General features: G+C 40.0%; 1 protein-coding gene across 4 annotated transcripts in view; it reads left to right on the top strand.

Annotated features, from left to right (window-relative positions):
* The first annotated feature begins 283 nt into the window (after positions 1-283).
* RRM2B (ribonucleotide reductase regulatory TP53 inducible subunit M2B) overlaps positions 284-22,683 on the top strand; it is a 34,391-nt gene continuing 11,991 nt past the window's right edge. Inside the window, exons 1-6 of one of the 4 annotated variants that reach the window (XM_065903132.1) lie at positions 284-355; positions 9,681-9,836; positions 15,027-15,143; positions 15,881-16,014; positions 16,597-16,691; positions 19,808-19,941. In XM_065903132.1, the coding sequence (XP_065759204.1) occupies positions 9,795-9,836; positions 15,027-15,143; positions 15,881-16,014; positions 16,597-16,691; positions 19,808-19,941 (522 nt within the window). In that variant the 5' untranslated portion in view covers positions 284-355; positions 9,681-9,794. Of the gene's footprint in view, positions 356-472; positions 720-2,397; positions 2,466-9,680; positions 9,837-15,026; positions 15,144-15,880; positions 16,015-16,596; positions 16,692-19,807; positions 19,942-22,683 lie in introns of those variants that run through there. The other 3 variants (XM_065903129.1, XM_065903131.1, XM_065903130.1) reach the window with 3 other exon arrangements.

Raw genomic sequence — 22,683 nt, 5'->3', positions numbered from 1 at the left:
GGCGAGAACTAGCTGGACAGTCTCGATCGTAAGAGGTCCGGGCACCTCAAGCACTGAGAGGCTAGAAGACCGAAACGCCGGAGGGGCCGAAGGCAGCGGGCCGGGAGGGGAGGCGGGACCAGTTGGAGAGGCGGGACCTAGTGGAGGAGGCGGGGCTCCAGGTGCAATGGGCGTGGCCCCAGAGGTTCAGTAGGCGGGCCCCGAAGCGCAGTAGGCGGGGCCCAAGGCGCAGTGGGTGGGACCTAGTGGAGGAGGCGGGGCCCGAGGTGCAGTGGGCGCGGGTTGGCAGGCTCAAGGGGAGACCTTTACGGCGGAAGGCGGTGCTCGCGCGGTGACGCTGGGCGAAGTTTGGCGAGTACGTTACTCCGGCTGCGGCGGAAGGTGGGGCCGGCGCAGTGGAGTAGGGCGGGGCAGTCGGAGTGGGCGCGCCCCAGCGTGTGTGGGGAGGCGGGGCCAGGCCCGATCGGGGACAGGTCCTCAATGGGCAGGCGAGAAAGCGGGGGTCGGCCGGCGCCGTAGAGCGGGGCGGGGCCGGCCGGAGTAGGAGCGGTCCCTGCCCCAGGGGGCGGGGCCTACTCAGAGCACCCGCCGGGCACCTGGTTCTGTCCCAGTTGCAGTGACCCGAGGCGCTCGGTTCTCCCTGCTCCGGTAGCTCTGGCGGAGTCTGCGCGATGGGAGACCCGGAAAGGCCGGAAGCGGCCAGGCCCCAGCCAGAGGAGGTAAACAGCGCTGTCGCTTCCTCTCCCGCCCCGCTGTCACGTCTGGCCTCTGGGTTGCGAGCTGCGGCGGGGACCTGCAAAGTGCAGGACCTCTGTGGTAGATTTTACTCTTTACCTCCAGAGACCCGGCGTAGGCCGGGCCTCGAGCTCTCGCCGCAGCCTCGTTTCGTCTTTTCGAGCGCCCAGAAGGCCGTCCCCGCGGAGGGGTGAGGAGGGAGCCGGGTTTCTGCTCTGTTCTGTTTCGGGGCGACCCGAGGGCAATACTCTGAGACTTCAGGTCCCGGCAGGGCGCACCCTCTTCCATCCTTTCCTGTTCTGGAGCCCTGGCAGGAGAGGTTGAGGCTAGGGCCGAGGACTGGTGGCCCTACTGGAGAAATGCATCCCATCTCTGGGATGGTTAATAGGACTTGGAAGGATGCGTGTAGAAACTGACACAGGTGGATGGGGTGAACTGATCAGTAGAAAGGCTTCGGGAAGTCCTCATAACAATGGCAACGATCAGGTTAGGAGACCAGTTTTCCTCAGACCCCGCTAAACGAGCTATGAATCTTTGGGGGTAACACTTTCTTCATTTCTACAGTGGAAATGATACTTCCTTCACAAAGAATTAAGTAAAGTGCTTTATGCAAAGTATCACGGAAGTTGTGGGTGCTTAATAAAACCTACCTTAACGTGTTCATCTTCTCGGCTTCTATATTAGGGAAAGTTTTAGTCGCTCAGTAGTGTCTGCCTCTTTGCGACCCCAAGGACTGTCTGTAGCCCATCAGGCTCCTCTGTCCATGGGATTCTCCAGACAAGAACACTGGAGGGTAGCCATTCCCTTCTCCAAGGGATCTTCCTGACCAAGGAATGGAACCTGGGTCTCTTGCATTGTGGGCAGGTTCTTTACCTTCAGAGCTTCTAGGGAAGCCCTTCTATATTAGTAGAGGTACATAATAACAGTAAACACTCTGGGATTCATTATGCTATAGAGCTGTAGGGTAGTTAAAATTGTTGTGCTATAATTTTCTTACCCTGTTATTTTGTAAATACTTCTAAACCTATTGCTGTGTGTGGTATCTTTGATTATTTTTAATAGAGTTTCAGCTATCAGAGATTCAGCTCTCAGATTCACAGAGATTCTTACATTTCTTCAGAAAGGTGTAGATTCCAGATTTGGGATTTTACTTTATTTTGACTCTGTAAACATTTAGTAACTAACAAATTGTAAATAGCCCTCAAACTTTCTCTTCCTCTTTTGAAACAAACACATTGTCCTACTGTAATGGGACAATTCACATATTTTTGTTTGTGGTGGTAGCTCCAGCAGTTCAGACTTAAGACCTGGAAGTTAATTTTTATTTATTATCCGTATCTCAGTACAGACCCACAAAGACAGAGGCAGAACTTTAGATCTAGATTGAAGTTCAATGAGCACCTGTTTCACAGTTTTTAACTTGAGATGCAAGGATGCCTTAAGTACTTTATTTCTATAGATATATTGGTGCAGCTTGGGCCACCTGCATCAGAATCACCTGGAAAACGTTGTAAGAAATGTAAATATCTGGGTCTACGCCCCAGATATAGTGAATCAAAGTCTCTTGGGATGGGTTTGGAGCTGCATTTTTAACAAGTACTTCAGATGATCCTGATACACAGTTTTGTTTTGTTTTTTTCGGGTATGCCAAGCTACAAGTGAAACTACTCCTACCAGGGGTCAAACACGTGCCCCCTGCAGTGGAAGCACAGTCTTAACCACTGGATCAGGTACACATATTTTAAGAACACTGTCATGAAGAGTTTATAGATGAGCTTGAAGGGGGCTTATGAATCTCCTGAAGTTTGTAGGTTTTATATGCGCAGCTGTGAATTTCCAGAGGAAGGGGGTCCAAAATTTTGATAGTTTCCCCAAATTAAGTATCATTAATCTAACTGATAGCCTCTGTTTTTGAAATGATATGCCCAGGACCACACAGCTCAAGCTTAAAACCAAGATCTAGGTTTAAAACTAAGTTCTCGCTCCTGGACCAGTATTCCACCTGTTTTGTCAGATTTGGTGGGAATGGGAAAATGAGAATGATAACATCTACGAATAGTGTATAACTCTGACAGCATCCAAACATTCTACTTCACCCGAGGAGGAGGAGAGAGGTGAAGGCAAGCTAGTGAAAGTCGTGTAACTGGAGGTGGATAGAAAGAAGGGGCTGTGTAGAATGCCAGTCTAGATCAGTGCAGGGTGAATGCTAGCTGGGGAGTCTTGACACAGATGACTGCCTTGCATGTCCTGGCACTTCTTAGGACCAGGTGACCAGAATCAGGAAGCACCATTCTGAAAAAAACAGTGGAAAGTTACCAAGGAATGCCTATGAGAAACTGTTTCATGTTTTCCTCATTTCAGCACTTGTGCGGTTACAACAAATTAGTTGTCTCTCTACTTTCAGTCTTACCAGCTGTCCATTCCTGCTTACCACTGCCAAATTAATCCATCAATAAACCTATGCCTCCATGTCACTTCCCTCAAATAAATACTCCCCAAAGGGTCTTAATTCCCATGCCAAACTGCCCAGCTCCTTCGACTGGCAAAGCAGCTTTTCCATGTTAACTACTACATCCTAATTCAGGCTGTCATTTCAGCCTCTGAAATGGACACTGTCGTTGCTACCAAAATAAGATTCTTTTCTAATTCAGCCTACATGTGGATATTCAGTTTCTCTTTCTCATGGTACCCTTGTTCGTGTTAATTCCTACTCAGAAACTTCCCATGACTCTCCATAGGAATGATTTTAAACTGTGCTCCACAATGAATGCCAGCACCTGGGGGTGGAGGGTAAGTGGGAAGAGTTGAAATCTGAGCATCCTAGCTCCCGCAGATGTTTGAAAATCTTTGACCTGGAAAATTCCTAACGCCTTAGTCCCATTGATACCCACAATGTGGATACTTTAGGGAATTCCTCTTCATCTCATCTTGGTCCTTTGCTTTAGCCAAGTCAAGTCACCTCTGCCTTTGCTTTATGTCCATTTCTGTCACTTTTAATCCCAGCTGCCTCTTTCTCCACCTGCCCTTTCTCTTTCTGTCAAGAGAAATACCTGCATTCTCTAGTCTGCGTTCTCAGCTGTGCCGCTGCCTTGTAGCTTCTCCCTGGATAATCACATCTATCCTCTTGGCGACTACTAATAGGATCTTCACGCCATGAGAGAGGGGTGGAGAGGGTGTTCTACCTACCATAGTGTTACATTCTCAGCTGCCGTCTTGAAACTGAACCCCTTATCTTCTTTATTGATCAAATTGATTTTTTAAAGGCTTTTGTGTTTGTAACTTCTTACTGTTGTTAATGACTTGGGTTGGTGGGATGTTTATTCATATTAAATTCTTGTTAAACATGTAAGGTGAGAAGCAAGAGTTTTTGTCTGATTTATTCAGTTATTCTCCAGGTGCTGAGCACTTTCTGACGTTAGAGAGACCACACAGTTCTTCAGAGCACACTTGGAAAAATTGTGAAGTGTTTTCTGCCTTCTTTCTGGTTTTATTTTCTTCCAATGTCCCCCACATACCATAAGTCCAGATTTAGAAAGTTACTTCCAGTTCTTAAAAATGGCACATGTCATCATGACTTTTTCCATATTGTTCTTTGCTTCTAAAATATGAGTTCTTAGCCCACATCCACAGAGAATGCCCTGGAGAGCCTGGAATTTGGGGATATATGATCCTCCTGACAGTATTTTAAAATGTGTGTGGATTTTCATCATCAGGAAAATAGGCAATATTATCATCTGTAGCCCAGTTCAAAGGTCTGTGTTCGTTAAAGCCCCTCTCTTCACATGGCAGGATCTTTCCAATAGACCCATAATTCAGCTTCTTAACAATCCACATATTACCATGACGGAACAGGAAGAATATATGTGTTCAAATGTGACTTTCATTTGAAAGTCGTTTAAAGATAGTTGTCGTCATCAGCAGTTTTTGCAGATCCAGATGTTGATCAATTATCAGCATTTTCAAACTCCATTGAGAGCAAGGGTGCTTGGTGCAAGGGTTGCTGCTTGTGATGTCATTCCCAATTGTCAGTGTGGTGTGCACAGCAAATAGAGTGGAAGTAAAGAATTCCAGCTCTGCATGTAGACCTGTACCCCTAGGACAAAATACATAACAAAAAGAAAAATGCAAAATCATATCAAAATGCTGCATGGTGTGATAAAAGCAAGTGTAGTCTACAAGAACTCAAGGAAGAACAATGTGGGCCAAGATAAGTTTGAAATATTTGTTGACTGAAGACCTCAACCTTTTAAATTGGGATTTGAATAGCTCACTTTTTAAGCCTTTCCAGAAATTTTCTAATTACTTTATGAATTATAGAAGACCACCTTTCTAAGGCCAGAAACATCCCAACAGTTAGTAGTAACACAAAACAATTTTAAAAGTTCATAACACTTGAGAGTATGCAAAGTACTTTTATTTATATTATCTCCTCTGATCTTTGTAACATTTCTTTTAAACAAGTATGGCAAATGTTAGTCTTTAATTTACAGGTGATTATGATCAGATTAAATTACTTGCCTGAAAGCATGAATAATAATACTAAGTGCTTATTGTAAGTGAACACAATTTTGTGCTATAATGAACAGTGTGGAGTGAAATATGGTCATTTGGTTTACTTCATGCTCTGATGTAGAGGTAGCAGTTTCCAAAACATCGATTTTTAATCTCATCTTTACTGTCTCATCATTCACCTGTGAAATACATCCTCCTCAGCAACACACTTCATGATCTCATTATACATGGTGGTTTTAATCTGGTAAAGGGGAAGGCGAGTGCATTCTGAGAAAGTTTTCTCTGAGATTTTGAAACTTGCACCAGTTAAAAACCATTGCTTTAAGCCTTATCAGTTTGGCTGGTTTACACCAGCGTCAAATCACTTTGCGGAGAAGGCAATGGCGCCCACTCCAGTACTCGTGCCTGGAAAATCCCATGGACAGAGGAGCCTGGGAAGCTGTGGTCCACGGGGTCTCGAAGAGTCAGACACAACTGAGCGACTTCACTTTCACTTTTCACTTTCATGCATTGGAGAAGGAAAGGGCAACCCACTCCAGTGTTCTTGCCTGGAGAATCCCAGGGACGGGGGAACCTGGTGGGCTGCTGTCTATGGGGTCGCATAGGGTCGGACACAACTGAAACGACTTAGCAGCAGCAGCAGCAAATCACTTTGGTTCTTTCAACTTTATTTCTAATGAACTCTTTTTTATTTTTACTTTTTCCTACAGTCATATTTGATGATCTCCTCCTCCTGTCATTTCACTAGTTACATCAGTTGTTATTGTTCAGTTGCTGAGTCGTGTCCAACTCTTTGCAACCCCATGGACTGCAGCACGCCAGGCTGTGTCCTTCACCATCTCCAGGAGTTTGCTCAAACTCATGTCCACTGAGTCAGTGATGCCATCCAACCATCTCATCCTCTGTCGTCCCCTTCTGTTCCTGCCCTCTATCTTTGCCAGCATCAAAGTCTTTTCCAATGAGTCAGTTCTTTGCATCAGGTGGGCAAAGTATTAGAGCTTCAACATCAGTCCTTCCAATGAATATTCAGGGTTGATCTCCTTTAAGATTGACTATTTTGGTTGCATCAGTACCGTTTGTTAAATTAACTTTGTTTGGCAGGAAATAGTACAGTTGGTCCTTGAATAACAGGGGACTTAGGAGCCCTGACTCTTGGCAGCTGAAAATCCCCATATAACTTTTCAGCTGGCATTCTACATCCACTGTTCTGCAGCCACTGATTCAATCAACTGCAGATGGAACAGTATTGTTTTTATTGGAAAAAATCCACAGATAAGTGGACCTATGTATTCAAACCTGTGTTGAACAAGGGTTAATTGTAGTTTACACTCTTTTTAGGGGCTTCCTAGGTGCCTCAGTGGTAAAGAATCCACCTGCCAGTGCAGGAAATGCAGGAGACACGGGTTCAATCCCTGGGTGGGGAAGATCCCCTGGAGGAGGAAATGGCAACCCACTCCAGTATTTTTGCCTGGAAAATCCCATGGACGGAGGAACCTGGCGAGCAGCAGTCCATGGGGTCACAAAGAGATAGACACAACTGAGTGAGCATGCATGCACTCTTTTTAACTTTAGTTTACCTAACTGTTTTGAATTCTGGTTTTTAAATGGTAAAGAATCTGCCTGCAGTGCAGGAGACCTGAGTTCAATCCCTGAGTCAGGAAGACCCCCTGGAGAAGGGAACGACTACCCACTCCAGTATTCTTGCCTGGAGAATTCCATGGACAGAAGAGCCTGGCAGTCTACATACAGAACATGGGGTTGTAAAGACTGAGGGAATAACACTTTCACGTCACACTGGCCCTAATCTAGCTGCCATCTACACATACAGAGATGTAGTTTAAGGTAAGGCTTTAAATTCCGACCTCAGTTCTAATCTTATTTCTGCCACTTACCAGTTGTGGAATCCTGGGTGTGTTATTTACCTATTTCAAGATTTAGTTTTCCCATCTGTAAAATCGGAATACTATTACAATTTGACTAACTTGTTGTACAGATGAAGCAGATTAAATGCATATAAAGCATCTGTGTGGTGTCAGTTCAAAAGCAGCCTCAGTGCCAGACCTAGAGGACATGCTCTTATGTGTCCTCCTGTTACAGAGCCTAGAACTGCAGTGTCTCAGAATTTTAAAGTTTTTTTGAGATTGCAAAGTCCTCAGTTCAGTTCAGTTCAGTCGCTCAGTCGTGTCCGACTCTTTTTGACCCCATGGACCACAGCACGCCAGTCCTCCCTGTCCATCACCAACTCCCGGAGTTTACCCAATCTCATGTCCATTGAGTTGGTGATGCCATCCAGCCATCTCATCCTCTGTCGTTCCCTTCTCCTCCTGCCTTCAATCTTTCCCAACATCAGGGTCTTTTCCAATGAGTCAGCTCTTCACATCAGGTGACCAAAGTATTGGAGTTTTAGCCTCAACATCAGTCCTTCCAATGAACATTCAGGACTGATCTCCTTTAGGATGGACTGGTTGGATCTCCTTGCAGTCCAAGGGACTCTCAAGAGTTTTTGCCAACACCACAGTTCAAAAGCATCAATTTTTCGGCGCTCAGCTTTCTTCATAGTCCAACTCTCACATCCATACATGACCACTGGAAAAACCATAGCCTTGACTAGATGGACTTTTGTTGGCAAAGTAACGTCTCTGCTTTTAATATGCTGTCTAGGTTGGTCATAACTTTCCTTTGAAGGAGCAGGAGTCTTTTAATTTCATGGCTGCAATCACCATCTGCAGTGATTTTGGAGCCCCCCAAAATAAAGTCAGCCACTGTTTCCACTGTTTCCCCATCTATTTGCCATGATCTTAGTTTTCTGAATGTTGAGCTTTAAGCCAACTTTTTCACTCTCCTCTTTGACTTTCATCAAGAGGCTGTTTAGTTCTTCTTCACTTTCTGCCATAAGGGTGGTGTCATCTGCATATCTGAGGTTGTTGATACTTCTCCCGGCAATCTTGATTGCAGAAGTTGAGTACAAGTTACAATTTTGAGCAAGGTCCTCAATGGTGGCACAAATAAACAAAAAAACTTGACCACTTCCATTTTAGAAATTTACCTAAATGTTTGTGGAATGAATATTGAGTACAGGCCGGACTGTATGCTAAGCTCTAAGGATTCCACAAGTGCAAAGCTGGTTTTTACTGTTAAGAAGCAGAGTCTAGAGGAAACTATAGACAGAGAGTTAAATTTCAGTGAGCTATATGCTATCTTAGGCATATAATCAAGGCCTTTGGTGTGCTGAGGGGAGGGGTATGTGAGGGTACTCAGACGAGGCTTGACTTGAATGGTTTTAGATTATTTCACTGATATATTGTGGTCTTATGTTAAATTTTTTAAAATCTAAAGGTATCCAGTAATCGGAACACAGGATAAAGAGAAATTAACAGTCCATTCACTTACTTGTGCACGGGTGCTGAGTTGCTTCAGTTGTGTCGACTGTTTGCAACCCTATGGACTGTAGCCCATAGGGTCCTCTGTCCATGGGATTCTCCAGGCAAGAATACTGGAGTGCGTGGCCATGCCCTCCTTCGAGGGATCTTCCAGACCCAGGGGCTGAACCTGCCTCCTGCAGCTCCTGCATTGCAGGTGGATTTTTACTGCTGAGCCACTGGGGAAACTAATGTTTACTTAACACAGTACTCTGGAAATACCACAATATATATAAAAAAAAGGTCTCCATTCTTGATGACTATTAAAATATATATGTGTGTGTATATATATATATGTATGTATATGGCATTGTCCCCTTTTAGAGTGCTATCCTCTTTCCAAGCAATATGCATTTAGGTATGTGTTCCTTTATCCCACAGAGCTTTGAGACAGTCCCAGTGAGACCATATACAGTACAGGAATGTTCGCGTGTAAATAGCAAAAACCAATTGGTACATGGGAAGGTTCAGACAACGACTGCTAAGTTGTTGGTAAAGAGTTTTCAGATGAGTATGATAATATTTCAGTTAAGATTAGACAAGAAAACTTTAAAATTAAAAAGCAGCTTATAATAGTAGCCTATTCGTGCCAGCATTCTGTCTCGATGAGAGGCACTGAAGAGACATTTTGTCCACAACTTTAGAAATTTGCCCCCCGTGACATTTATGGGTCTAGTTTTTTATACTTATCCTCAGAGTAACAATAACAGCAATAACATTTTGAGTGATTATTATGCACCAGGCTCTGTTTAAAGCATTTTTATCATCAAAATTAATCTCTAAGGTAGGTGTTATTTTACTGTTGAGGAAACTGAGACTCAGAGAAATTAAGGAACTTTCGATAGCCACACACCTAAGCAAACACCACTGACCAGCTACCAGATCACAGTAAGGATTCGAGCTGGGGAGACTGGCTCCCAAACTATGCTGTCTCCCTAACTCTCCCAGACGTGTGTTAGATGTGAATAAAGGGGAATCTCTACATAAAATGGGTGTTTGTACTTTACTTTTCAGAGGTTATCTTCAGATACCAATGAAAATGAAGCAAAGTCAGATGAAGAGCCGCTCCTAAGAAAGAGTTCTCGTCGATTTGTCATCTTTCCAATCCAGTACCCTGACATTTGGAAAATGTATAAACAGGCACAGGCCTCCTTCTGGACCGCAGAAGAGGTAAGTAGCATCGCCGTCACCAGCAAACACGTTCTCTAGGGCAGTGGTCACATTCTCTATTACGGGACAGTAACATTTTTGAACTTACATTGTAAGGTACCCTGGGTAAGATCAGTTGTATATGATAATATCTGAAATCCCTGAGACTGAATACAGGGTTCTCCAATGTTTTGTGTTTCGACTTCTACCTATAAACATGCTTTCTTCTGCAAAAATGTCATTTCAGTCTGCCAGATTTTTACCTCTAATATGTTTTCAAACATTTTCCTTTTTTTTTTTTTTTGGTGTTTTTTATTTTTGGTTGAGCTGAATCTTTGTTGCTGCACACAAACTTTCTTTAGTTGCGGTGAGCGGGGGCTGCTCCTTGTGGCGGGACGCGTGCTTCTCGTTGTGCTGGCTTCTCTCATTGCGGAGCACAAGCTCTAGGCACATGGGCGTCAGTAGCAGCAGCACGTGGGCTCAGGAGTTGGGCTGCCCTGGCTTAGCTGCCCTGCAGCTTGTGGGATCTTCGCAGACCTGGGATCGAACCCTTGTCCCCTGCATGGGCAGACAGATTCTCATGCACTGTACCCCCAGGCAAGTCCCATTTTCCATTTTTGAACAGACTTTTGATTTGCTGTGACCAAATAAGACTAGTTTTTACTTACAGCCAGTGGAATAAACGAATAAATAAATACATTTGCTGCTATAGCTGATGATGCTGAAAGAGCTGTCACACAAGGAATTTGCCCAGGCGATGTACTCAACTTCTGAACTGCTGGCTGGAATTCACCACGCTCCTCCCTGCCTGGCTCTGCCCTCAGCCACATGAAACCTGGCACAACTGCCCCGGCAGACAGGACAGCCGTGGCATGTTTTCTCTTAGTGTGGCAATTTCCGCCTGGGCAATGAGTTGAACACAGCAAATTAGAAAATGCTCGCTGGTTTGGTAAGGACAGTTGGTCATGCAAGCAGTTGCTCCATAGTCTGCAAATAATCCTTGTCTTCATCTTTGAATATGATGGATGTTACCTGTACGTCACTCTGTTCTCTGGGTGTTTATGTTTGCCTGTATACTGCAGATAGATATAACTATTTGTGTAGATATATTTGGGTCTGTCGATCTGTTTATTTACCTTTTTCTGTTGTTGTTGAGAAATTGATTCTTTATATACACTGTTAAGAATGTAGATGCTGCAGCGAGCTGAGGTGCAAATCCTGGGTCTACCACATACTAGCTGTGCCACTGGGAAAGTTGCTCTGGGAAGCTGCTCTGAATCCTCTTAGTAAACTGGGCTAATAGTACCTAGTTCATTGGGTGGTTGTGTGGATTCATTAGATGTGTAGAATGTTAGTTGGCATGTAGTGAGAATCAAATAAATGTAAGCTACTAGTTTATACAGAATGGAGGAGATTTATACTAGATATCAGAAGGCACCCATTTTTGAAGCTTATGTTACACTAATTTTATCCACCCATCCATTTTTATTATTTTATATTTATTAACATTATTAACATCTTTGTTATATTGTAGTTAACCTGTAGAGCAAAAAAAAAAAAAAATAACCAAACAAAAAACCCAGTATTTTCAAATCAAGCCATAGTGTTAGGCACACCTGACTGTCCCTAACTGTGGTTTTTAGAAAGCTTTTTGTTAGATGATGTAAAGAGAACAAATAGGGTGCACAGGTGGCTTTTTCATTCATCATGTTAAAAAAGTACTTGTGATACTTGTGTTACTAAATTTCATCAAGTAATTCGTTGCATCTTTTAAGAAGTATACTATGTGCTGCACCGTGACTTAAAAATACTACTTTTTAAAAACTAAAATATACAGGTGGCTGTATATTTTCAGTGGCTGTATGTACGACTTCACAGGTGGCTCAGTGGTAAAGAATCCAACTGTCAATGCAGGAAACGTGGATTTGATTCCTGGGTCAGGAAGATCCCTTGGAGGAGAAAATGACAACCCACTCCAGTATTCTTGCCTGGAAAATCCCATGGACAGAGGAGTCTGATGGGCTACAGTCCAAGGGGTTGCAAAGAGTCAGACATGACTGAGCGACATACGCATGCATGCACATTTTTTACAGACAGCTGATAGAAAGATTCAAATACATAATTATTTGGGAAGTCAAACACATTTTTAGTTCCATTTATTTAGTACCATTTAAACAAATTATGTAAGTTACACTTTAATCATCTTTAGATTTCATTGTTTTACCAGCAATTTACCTTTATTCTTAAATATGACTGATCATTGAAGACTTGATTCAGAAGACAAAGTTCTGGTGTTTGTTATTTTTTTTTTTTAAAGCTAGCTAGGCAGTTCTGTTAACCAGTAGTTTGCAATCAATCTTTAGATTGTGAAATTGAGAGTTTATTCAAATGAATAAAGCTGGGCAAAAAATTTACCTTTTAGGAATGGAAAATACCTGCTGAAGATAAGTTTAATATTTAAGAGTAAGCATATTGTAATATTAAAATTTAGTGTCAGGAGTATAATACACAAAACCCAGAAAGATGTCAGCTTAACGTGAGTGAACTCTTAACATTATAGAATAGGACCTGACTTTCAGCTTGCATATTTTAAAAGATGTATGCAAATATTTCCTCTCGGCTCCATTGTATCCCCAACATTTAGCACAGTGTCTGCCATGTAGTTGGTATTCAGTAAACATTTAAAACATAAAGTAATGGGAGAAGGATTTTGGAAAGGAACACAAATGATTGAAAAGATGAAACTTTAGTCTTTTTTGGAATGGTCAAAGAGATTAGGGCTTTTTAGAATAAATAAATAAAGAGCAAAAGACAATTACACCTTTCAAATGTTTGTGAGATTATTATGAAACATTTGTAAGAGATCTTCCAGAGAAAAAATCTACAAGGTACATTTAGAGACAATTTTAAAATTGTAGATTCTACCAAACTCTAGAGTACATTACTATTAATTCCAAGGACTATTTCCAATAAACATTTTTCAAAATATTTCTATAGGTACAGAAAGCTGTGCCTATAAATTGTTTTAAAACCCAGATTATTACCTGTCTGACCCTACTTCTAGGTATAAAAGTAGATTAGCTAGCAGTAAAGTAGCAACTACAACTGCTTTACAGGTGTCTAGTTATCTGTCTAACACAATGATAAATACTGTATAAAATGTTAAAGCCCTGGCTGCTGAAAATCATTAGTATACTCACCTCAGTTCCTTCTTGACCAGTCTCTACCCTCTCTTTCCATTTTGTCCCTTCATTCATTTCTTCCAGACTTCACATTTTCTCCCAACTTTATTGCTATAATTGAGATATAACATTGTGTAATTATAAAGTATACAACATATTGCTTTAATACACTTCAGTTCAGTCGCTCAGTCGTGTCCGACTCTTTGTGACCCCATGAATCGCAGCACGCCAGGCCTCCCTGTCCATCACCAACTCCCAGAGTCCACCCAAACTCATGACCATCTAGTCAATGATACCATTCAGCCATCTCATCCTCTGTTGTCCCCTTCTCCTCCTGCCCCCAATCCCTCCCAGCATCAGGGTCTTTTCCAATGAGTTAACTGTTCGCATGAGGTGGCCAAAGTATTGGAGTTTCAACTTCAGCATCAGTCCTTCCAATGAACACCCAGAACTGATCTCCTTTAGGATGGACTGGTTGGATCTCCTTGCAGTCCAAGAGACTCTCAAGAGTCTCCTCCAACACCACAGTTCAAAATCATCAATTCTTCAGTGCTCAGCTTTCTTTATAGTCCAACTCTCACATCCATACATACCACTGGAAAAACCATAGCCTTGACTAGACAAACCTTTGTTGGCAAAGTAATGTCTCTGCTTTTTAATATGCTCTCTAGGTTGGTCATAACTTTCCTTCCAAGGAGCAAGTGTCTTTTAATTTCATGACTGCAATCATCATCTGCAGTGATTTTGGAGCCCCCCAAAATAAAGTCAGCCACTGTTTCCACTGTTTCCCCAACTATTTGCCATGAAGTGATGGGACCGGATGCCATGATCTTAGTTTTCTGAATGTTGAGCTTTAAGCCAACTTTTTCACTCTCCTCTTTCACTTTCATCAAGAGGCTTTTTGGTTCTTTTTCACTTTCTGCTATAAGGGTGGTATCATCTGCATATCTGAGGTTATTGGTATTTCTCCCGGCAATCTTAATTCCAGTTTGTGCTTCATCTAGCCCAGCGTTTCTCATGATGTACTCTGCATATAAGTTAAATAAGCAGGGTGACAATATACTGCCTTGATGTACTCTTTTTCCTATTTGGAACCAGTCTGTTGTTCCATGTCCAGTTCTAACTGTTGCTTCCTCGCTTATGTACTACAAAATGATTACCACCATAGTGTTAGCTAGCGTCTGTATCCCAACACATAGTTATCATTTCTTTTTTGTGGTGAGAATAGATTAGGTTAATGTTTTGAAAGGACATCCTGGCAAGCCTCTCAATTAGCTAAAAGATAGAATTCTTCATAATGTTTTGATTTTGTTGTGTTCCTTTCTAATTGTCTTAGTTTGAGTTGATATAATAATATCATAGAGTGCGTGGCTTGCAAACAACAGAAATTTATTTCTCACAGTTCTGGAGGCTGGAGATTCTAAGATCAAGGTGCCTGCAGTTTTGATATCTGGTGAGGACTTGCTGCCTGGTTCATAGACAGCTGTCTTCTTACTATGTCCTCACATGGCAGAAGGGGCAAAGGAGTTCTTTGAGGTCTCTTGTATAAGAGCACTAATCCCATTCATGAGGGTGATCTAATCACTTCCTAGGGTTTCCTGATGGCTCAGCAGTAAAGAATCTGTTTGCCAATGCAGGAAATGTGGGTTCGATCCCTGGGTCAGGAAGATCCCCTGGAGAACAAAATGGCAACCCACTCCAGTATGCTTGCCTGGAAAATACCATGGACAGAGGAGCTTGGTGGGCTACAGTCCATGGGGTTGCATAGAATCAGACATGACTGAGTGACTACACAACAACAACAAATCACTTCCTGAAGTCTCCACCTCTAGATATCATCACATTGAAGATTAAGTTTCAATATGGATTTTGAGGGGACCCAAATACTCAGTCTATAGCAAGAATGATAACATTTTTTCATTTTCACATTTTACTGCAAAGGTGTCCCACTGAACATTGAGACAGAAGTCAGTTTTCCATACTTTGAGAAGAATTTAAGTTAAATTTTTTGAAAATCTTTTTATTTCAGGTTGATTTATCAAAGGATCTTCCTCACTGGAACAAGCTTAAATCAGAAGAGAAGTATTTTATTTCTCACATCTTAGCCTTTTTTGCAGCCAGTGATGGAATTGTGAATGAAAATTTGGTGAGATTTTTGTTTCTACTTTTGTTCTCATTCAGCAGTTAAATGATAGTGTTTGCAGTAAGATAATCAGACTGAACCTGAAAAATGTCTAAGAAATGAACTAGATGAAACTTAACTCTTGAAAAATTTTTTTCTGATGAAGTGTCAAAGACAAGTTTTCGTTTGTATTTGACCCCACCCCCCACAAATATGAAACCAAGCATATTGTACCAATAAAGACTGCTTACAGGGCATAAGCATGAGTTTGTGTTTACTCTTAGATAGTAATCCTAATAAAGAATTTGCACCTTAATAACCTTTCCAGAGCTCTGTAATAGAACACTGGGCCTGGCTCCCCACTGTGTTATGGTTGGTTAGAAGGCATGTTTTCTTACTAAAAAGAATGGGAAGATGCAAACTTTCATTATCAACTGGTAGGGGCTTCAATAGATCTACTTAAGCTCAATTCTACAAAGCAAAATTATTGTTTTTGATAGATGTTCTAAAGTTTATTTGACTTTATAGGTAGTGTTTCCAACTAACAGGTCAGTTTATTTAATTGCTTAAGAATACAGTATGCAACTAATTGTGTAGGGTTGATGGATTAAACAGTACCACTTAGAATAATTCATAAGGTCTCTCTGACCTGTTTGTGGCATGACAGGTGATTCTTATGTTATTCTGGTGTTCAGATTCTGATTTGCAGTGTTTAATGAGAGCCCATAGAATTGGATATATTTATTTTCCTTGTTTTTTAGGTGGAGCGCTTTAGTCAGGAAGTACAGGTTCCGGAGGCTCGCTGTTTCTATGGCTTTCAAATTCTCATCGAGAATGTTCACTCAGAGATGTACAGTTTGCTAATAGACACTTACATCAGAGATCCCAAGAAAAGGTATTGCTGCTGAGATTTTATTTACAAAGCTTTATATATCACTTGGTTGTGTTAATATTAGGAAACTAAATATAGGGAAAGATTATTCAAATATGGAAGTTTAGGAATACACTATTTTCTATTACTTAGTAATGTGTTGGGTTAAAAAAAAAACCTGCATAGGACCAATAAATCTTTGGAAATTATAACTTAGAAAACTGTTTATCAGCACATTCTGTTTAGAAATTAAATATTCTAATTTAGTCAATTTTGTATCAGACCAGATTCAAACTCAAAAACTAATTTGAGTTTTATTTTGACTTCTATAGTTTATGGACTTGCCAAAATACAGAGAAACTCCAGATTCTATGCGTACCATAAATTGCATAGAATCAAATATAGTATGATCAAAAACAAGTGAATTGGGAATTTCCTGGTAGTCCAATGGTTAAAACTTGGAACTTTTATTGCTGTGGGCTCAGGTTTTGATCCCTGGTTGGGGAACTAAGATCCTACAAGTCTCATAGTGCAGTCAAAAATAAAAACAAACAAACGAAAAAACCCAAGTGAATAACTTTGCCATTAATTCTTCTGCTTTTACAGAGAATTTTTATTTAATGCAATTGAAACAATGCCATATGTTAAGAAAAAAGCAGATTGGGCCTTGAGATGGATAGCAGATAGAAAATCTACTTTTGGTATGTAACTTTAATTTATATTTGATCAAATTTGCTTAGTATATACAATACTCTTTTACGTGGTGTAATATCACTATTCCTAAGAATTAATTGGAAGCTGGTGAAAAAATATTCTAAATCTGTTATCTATTCTGTTTACTAAGTTAAAAGTTGAAAGAGTAAAAGGTCAGTGCATAATTTCAGGTAAAGATGAATATCTGGGACAACCCAGAGGGATAGGGTGGGGAGGGAAGGAAGAGGTGTTCAGGATGAGGGGGAACACATGTATACCTGTGGCCAATTCATGTTGATGTATGGCAAAAACCATCACAATATTGTAAAATAATTATTCTCCAATTAAAATAATTAATTAAAAAAAAGAAGAATCAAAGAATCAGTCACATAGACTTGGACAGGAATATTAGAGGAAGACTATATGCTTTGAGTAATGTTTATTTTTTCCCTAAAATAAAGCAAGTCAGAGTCCTAATATTTTTCAGGGAACAAATATATAGATTAGTGCACTCAATTAAGGCAAGAACAGTTTGCAATAGCAGGCTTGTTTTTCAAATAAGTTAAATGCAGATACCCTGTAGGATGAATTGAGATTCAATAACATTTTTTAAGGAAGCAATTAACATTGTCTCATATACAGTAGTTGCTCAATAAATATTTATTACATTTAATTAAAATATTCAGATATTTAATATAAGTAGCCCTAAGTACCTTTCTTATTCTTATCTGTTTCACAATTGATTGTCTCTACTTTCTGGTTTTATTCATTATGTGCAGAAGGAGATCTCAAAATTTTCAGTTTGTACTCATTTGCACTCTTAAAAATTATTGAGGACTCCAAAGTGCTTTTATTTATATGGTTGTATCTGTTGACATTTACATATTAGAAATTAAAACCAAGAAACTTTCAAAGTATTTACTTCTTAATGCATATTAAATTAACAGTAACAACCATTATATTTTAAGATAAATAATGTATATTTATGAAAAGAAACACTGTATTTTGAAAAAATCAGTGAGAATAACGTAGTTTTTTATTTTTGCAAATCTTTTTAATGTCTGCTTTATAGGAGGATGGCTGGATTATATCTGCTTCTGCATTCAATTTGCTGCAGACTGTTGTTTTGGTTGAAATATAGAAAGGAAATCTAGCCTCCTTCAGATATGTAGTTACAAAAGGGAGGAGAATTTTACGAGGTTTTTCAGACTGTTGTGATATGTCTTGTAGCCTCTGGAAAACACCACTCTATACTAATGACAGAATGATATAATAATGATAAATAATGCCTTAGTATCACTATGAAAATTGTTTTCACCTCATAGACCTCCTGGTCTGTGGATCTCCAGGGATTCCTGGATAACACATCAAGAACCAGTGATTTAGTGTAAGCTGTGGACAAGTACGTAGTATATCAGGGAATAAACATGTATGTGGCATTGCCTTCAGTTCATTTTGATAATAAGAAAAGCAGTGGTTTTCAATGTGCATAAAAATCATCTGGAGAATTTTGGAAAAATTCTGCAGATTCCTGGTTCTCACCAGAGAGTGATTTTCATTTTATAGCCAGCTAATTATCTAAAGCTGAAACTCCAATACTTTGGCCACCTCATGTGAAGAGTTGACTCTGGAAAAGACCCTGATGCTGGGAGGGAGGAGGAGGGGAAGGAGGATGACAGAGGATGAGATGGTTGGATGGCATCACCAACTCAATGAACATGAGTTTGAGTAAACTCTGGAAGTGGTGATGGACAGGGAGGCCTGGCGTGCTGTGATTCATGGGGTTGCAAAGAGTCAGACACGACTGAGCAACTGAACTGAACTGAACTGAACTATCTCAAAATTGATTGAGAGGTACATGGTGAGAAACTGGCTTTAGAGAAAAACAAAGGGAAACATAAATGTTCAATATGCAGTGAAAAGATTTGTGTGTATAGGAAATGATGGAAAATGATGGCATGCCTCGCAGGAAGCATGTCTTTCCTGACCCTACCAGAGAAGTAACCTAGAAAGAGAGAACATAGAGGAGGGCAACAGTCATCCTATGGTAATCTGCTTAGTTTTTAAAAAGTATACTGCTTACTTTAAACCTATCTTTAAAGAACTTTAAAACATTAAATATACAGATTCAACTTTAATATATGTAATGAAATTACATTTCAAACATCAAAAAAAGTATGTTACACAATCTTAATGCATTGCATCATAGAGGTTAGCTGTATCTTAAAAATACGTACTACTTCCCTATCTCTAAGACAAATCATGATGCCTTTGCGATTCATTATAGGTTTTATAAGAAGCATTTTGAAAGTCTCTTTGTGGTTCACATCGATTCGTGAAAATTTGTTAAAAAAAAAAAATAAAAGAAAATTTGTAACATTTACCCCTTATCATCCTATAATCCTCTCCGAAAAGAATAGCCTTCTCTAATTATTTCTGTTATGATTTTCTTTCTGTAGCATTCATGTGAATGCATAGAATAGTTAAAATGACAATGTTCCTCTTAGTCACAGATGTGTAAAATTATAGTCTTGTTCCCTTACAGATAAATATTCACGTGACATCACATTTATGTTGACTAAAAATGTCTCAATTTTAACTATCCATTCTTATTAACAGTAAGATGAAAATATAGTAATCTATGTAAATAAATGATAAAGTTCCATCCTAAAACAAGCCGCTCACTAGCCGAAAGAGCTATTTTTGTTTTCAAAGGGGTCAACAGAGCATAGTATGCAAACATACATGTATATACATACTGCATTCAAAAACATGTACCTGCACCCATACCCATAGGCATGTGTAGCACAGATAAATCACCTTTTTTTTTTTTTTTTGAGTGTGGAAGGCTTTCCAGATTTCAAGACCTGCAGGAGTCCAGTGTTGGACATAGCACCTGAAGTATACGTGCTTTTCTGCTCTAGCAGGTTGAAGTAGCAAATTTCCTCCACCGAAGACTTGGCTGTGGCGCTACATTGTTGATTTTATTTCTTGGCAAAACAGTTATGATATGGTTGTTAAAAAACTATATATGTACAAACATATATTATCTATTGGTAAGCTTGAACATGTCTGCAGTATATATTAATATTTCAGAAAGTGAAGCTATTTTTTTCTCCCCTAGGGGAAAGGGTGGTGGCCTTTGCTGCTGTAGAAGGAATTTTCTTCTCGGGATCTTTTGCTGCTATATTCTGGCTAAAGAAAAGAGGACTCATGCCTGGACTCACTTTTTCCAATGAGCTCATCAGCAGAGATGAAGTAAGGAGTGAAGTGTTCTTCTAGTTCTATTTGTATTCCTAGCTGGCGTTCATTTAGTTTTCTTTCCCTTGAAAATGCTTATGGTGACACAAATATCCTGGCAATTAAAATAAGAAGTCATTTCTTGCTTGGATTTTAGGTCTGTGTTTTCCTCTTAGCTCTCTTAGAGTTCCTTCTCAGCCTCTGTGCATCTTTATGCATCAGGGTACTTCTGGGCTCCCACCTTGGCCTCTCTCCTTCCCTCTCCAAGGCCTCCTGGTTGATCTTACATTCCCATGGAATCAGCTGCCACTTGGGTGCTTATAAAAACTAAAACTTTATCTTTAGCCCGGTTATTCTTTCCTGAGCTCCAAATCCATATATTCAAGTGCATGTTTAGATATTTTCTCCTGGAAGGCTCCACAGATATCTCAAGTCTGGTATTTCAGGAAATCAAACTCATCATTTTCTCCCAAATTATGTTCTTCCTGTTTTCTCTATGTCATTGAGCGAAGCTATCTTCTATCCAATCATCCAAATTTGAAATCTGGGAGTCATTTTAGCTTCCTTCTTTTTAAATTTTTTTAGCCACATTCAGTCAGTAACTAAATCTTGTCTATCTCTGTCTGCAACACACTTTCCATCTTTACTACCCCCCCACCTTTTTTCCCCCAGCTCTTGATTACCTTCTCACAAGTTGCTACTTAAAACTTTCCTGATCCAATTAAGGAAAACTGACCACTCTTTCTTCTACATATACCTTTGAAAACTGAATTTGTCCCTATTTTAGGTTCCATAAAGTACATTGTACTTGTCTCTCTAAGCTCCTCAAGTGCAGAAACCTTGTCATTAATCTTTTCTCAGGGTTTAGACTGTTATAGCCATTCTGCTCACGTTGATTGACTTTTCCTGGCTTCTTAGCTTATTTCCATATTGACCTTGTCAAGTTACTTAATTTCTCTGAGCCTCAGTTTATTCAACCATATATTTTAACAGGGTTTTGTTAAAATGCAATGAAATAGTATATATGAAAGTACTTTTCAAGTGCCACAAAATGCTTTGTGTAATTACATTTTGTTGTTTCATGTCTTTAAATGTCTAGTAATTTTAATTAATGTCATGTATGATTATTACAGAGAATTAAAAAAATAAAATCATTCAGTCTCAAAGCACCTTTCATATTGTATTGATATTTCCTTCTAGACTATTTTCTGCTTTTCTACATTTAAACCTATGTAAATATATACACATAGCATATTTCTACAATTTGAGATAGTCTGCCTTTTTCATATTTTTATGAGTTAAGATAATCTTTTTTCACTTAGCAGTTTATCGTGAACATTTTTCTGTGACATTAAGCAATTTTTGGAAACAATTTTGTTAGATATTACTTATCCTAATGAGGGCTTCCCAGGTGACGCAGTGCTAAAGAATCTGCCTGCCAGTGCAGGAGACACAAGAGACTTGGTTTGATCCCTGGGTCAGAAAGACCCTCTGGAGTATGAAATGGCAACTGGATCCAGTCTCCTTACCTGGAAAATTCCATGGACAGAGGAGCATGGTGGGCTACAGTCCATAGAGTTGCAGAGTCAGACACTACTGAGAACCTGAGCACACACACTCACACACATATCCTAATGAGTGCATGTATCATTTGACTATTCTATAATTAGCAATTTAGATTGTTTTCTGGTTTTTGTTTATTTATTTTGCCATAAGCTACATTCCCTAGAAGTAAAATTACTAGAGTATAAGTAGACAATTGCTTCTTGGCAGGAAAAGCTATGACAAACCTAGACAGTGTGTTAAAAAGCAAAGATATAAGTTTGCCAACAAAGGTCCATATAGTCGAGTTATGGTCTTTCCAGTAGTCACGTATGGTTGTGAGAGCTGGACCATAAAGAAGGCTGAGCGGCGAAGAATTTATGCTTTCGCACTCTTGAGAGTTCTTGGGCAGCAAGATCCAGCCAGTCCATCCTAAAGGAAATCAACCCTGAATACTCTTTGAACGGACTGATGGTGAAGCTGAAGCTCCAGTACTTGGGCCAATTGATGCAAAGAGCTGACTCACTGGAAAACACCCTGATGCTGGGAAAGATTGAAGCTAGAAGGAGAAAAGGGTGACAGAGGCTGAGATGGCTGGATGGTATCACCAATGCAATGGACATGAACTTGGGCAAACTCCAGGAGATGGTGAGGGACAGGGAGGCCTGGCTTGCTGCAGTCCATGGGATTGCAAAGTCAGGCATGACTAGGCAACTGAACAATAACATTTTAAAGGCCATCGTACTTACTTGTAGATTTCTTTCCAGAAATGCAATAACAATTTGTAGCACCACCTAACAATATATGAACATGTCTTTTCTACCACAATTGGGAAGTTTTTCCAATTCTCCTTAAGTAATCCTTCCTTCTCCATTGACTTCTGATATCTTCTTTATTATATATTTAGGATTCAAGTATACTAAAATCTGTTTCAGGGCTTTTTCTTTAAGCTGTGTGAAAAATTTCATGCTGTAACAAACCGTTTTCATTATTATAGTCTTTTATGTTTTAATAATTAGTAGGCTAAATCTCATAGCTTTTCTTTTAAAGTATTCCTAAAAGATTCTGCTCATTTAGTCTTGCAGATTAATGTTTTAATTTAAAAACAGTCCCACTGGGATTTTGATTGGAGTCGCTTTAAACCTCAAAATTAATTTTATTCTCTTATTGATTTAACAATTACAAGTACCTTCCTTTTTCATACTCATCTCTGTAATT

The sequence above is a fragment of the Muntiacus reevesi genome, chromosome 12 (assembly GCF_963930625.1).
Source record: "Muntiacus reevesi chromosome 12, mMunRee1.1, whole genome shotgun sequence".
Classification (NCBI taxonomy): Eukaryota; Metazoa; Chordata; class Mammalia; order Artiodactyla; family Cervidae; genus Muntiacus; species Muntiacus reevesi.
Note: the sequence above shows the minus strand (reverse complement) of the source record. Positions and strands in the feature narration are given on the sequence as shown.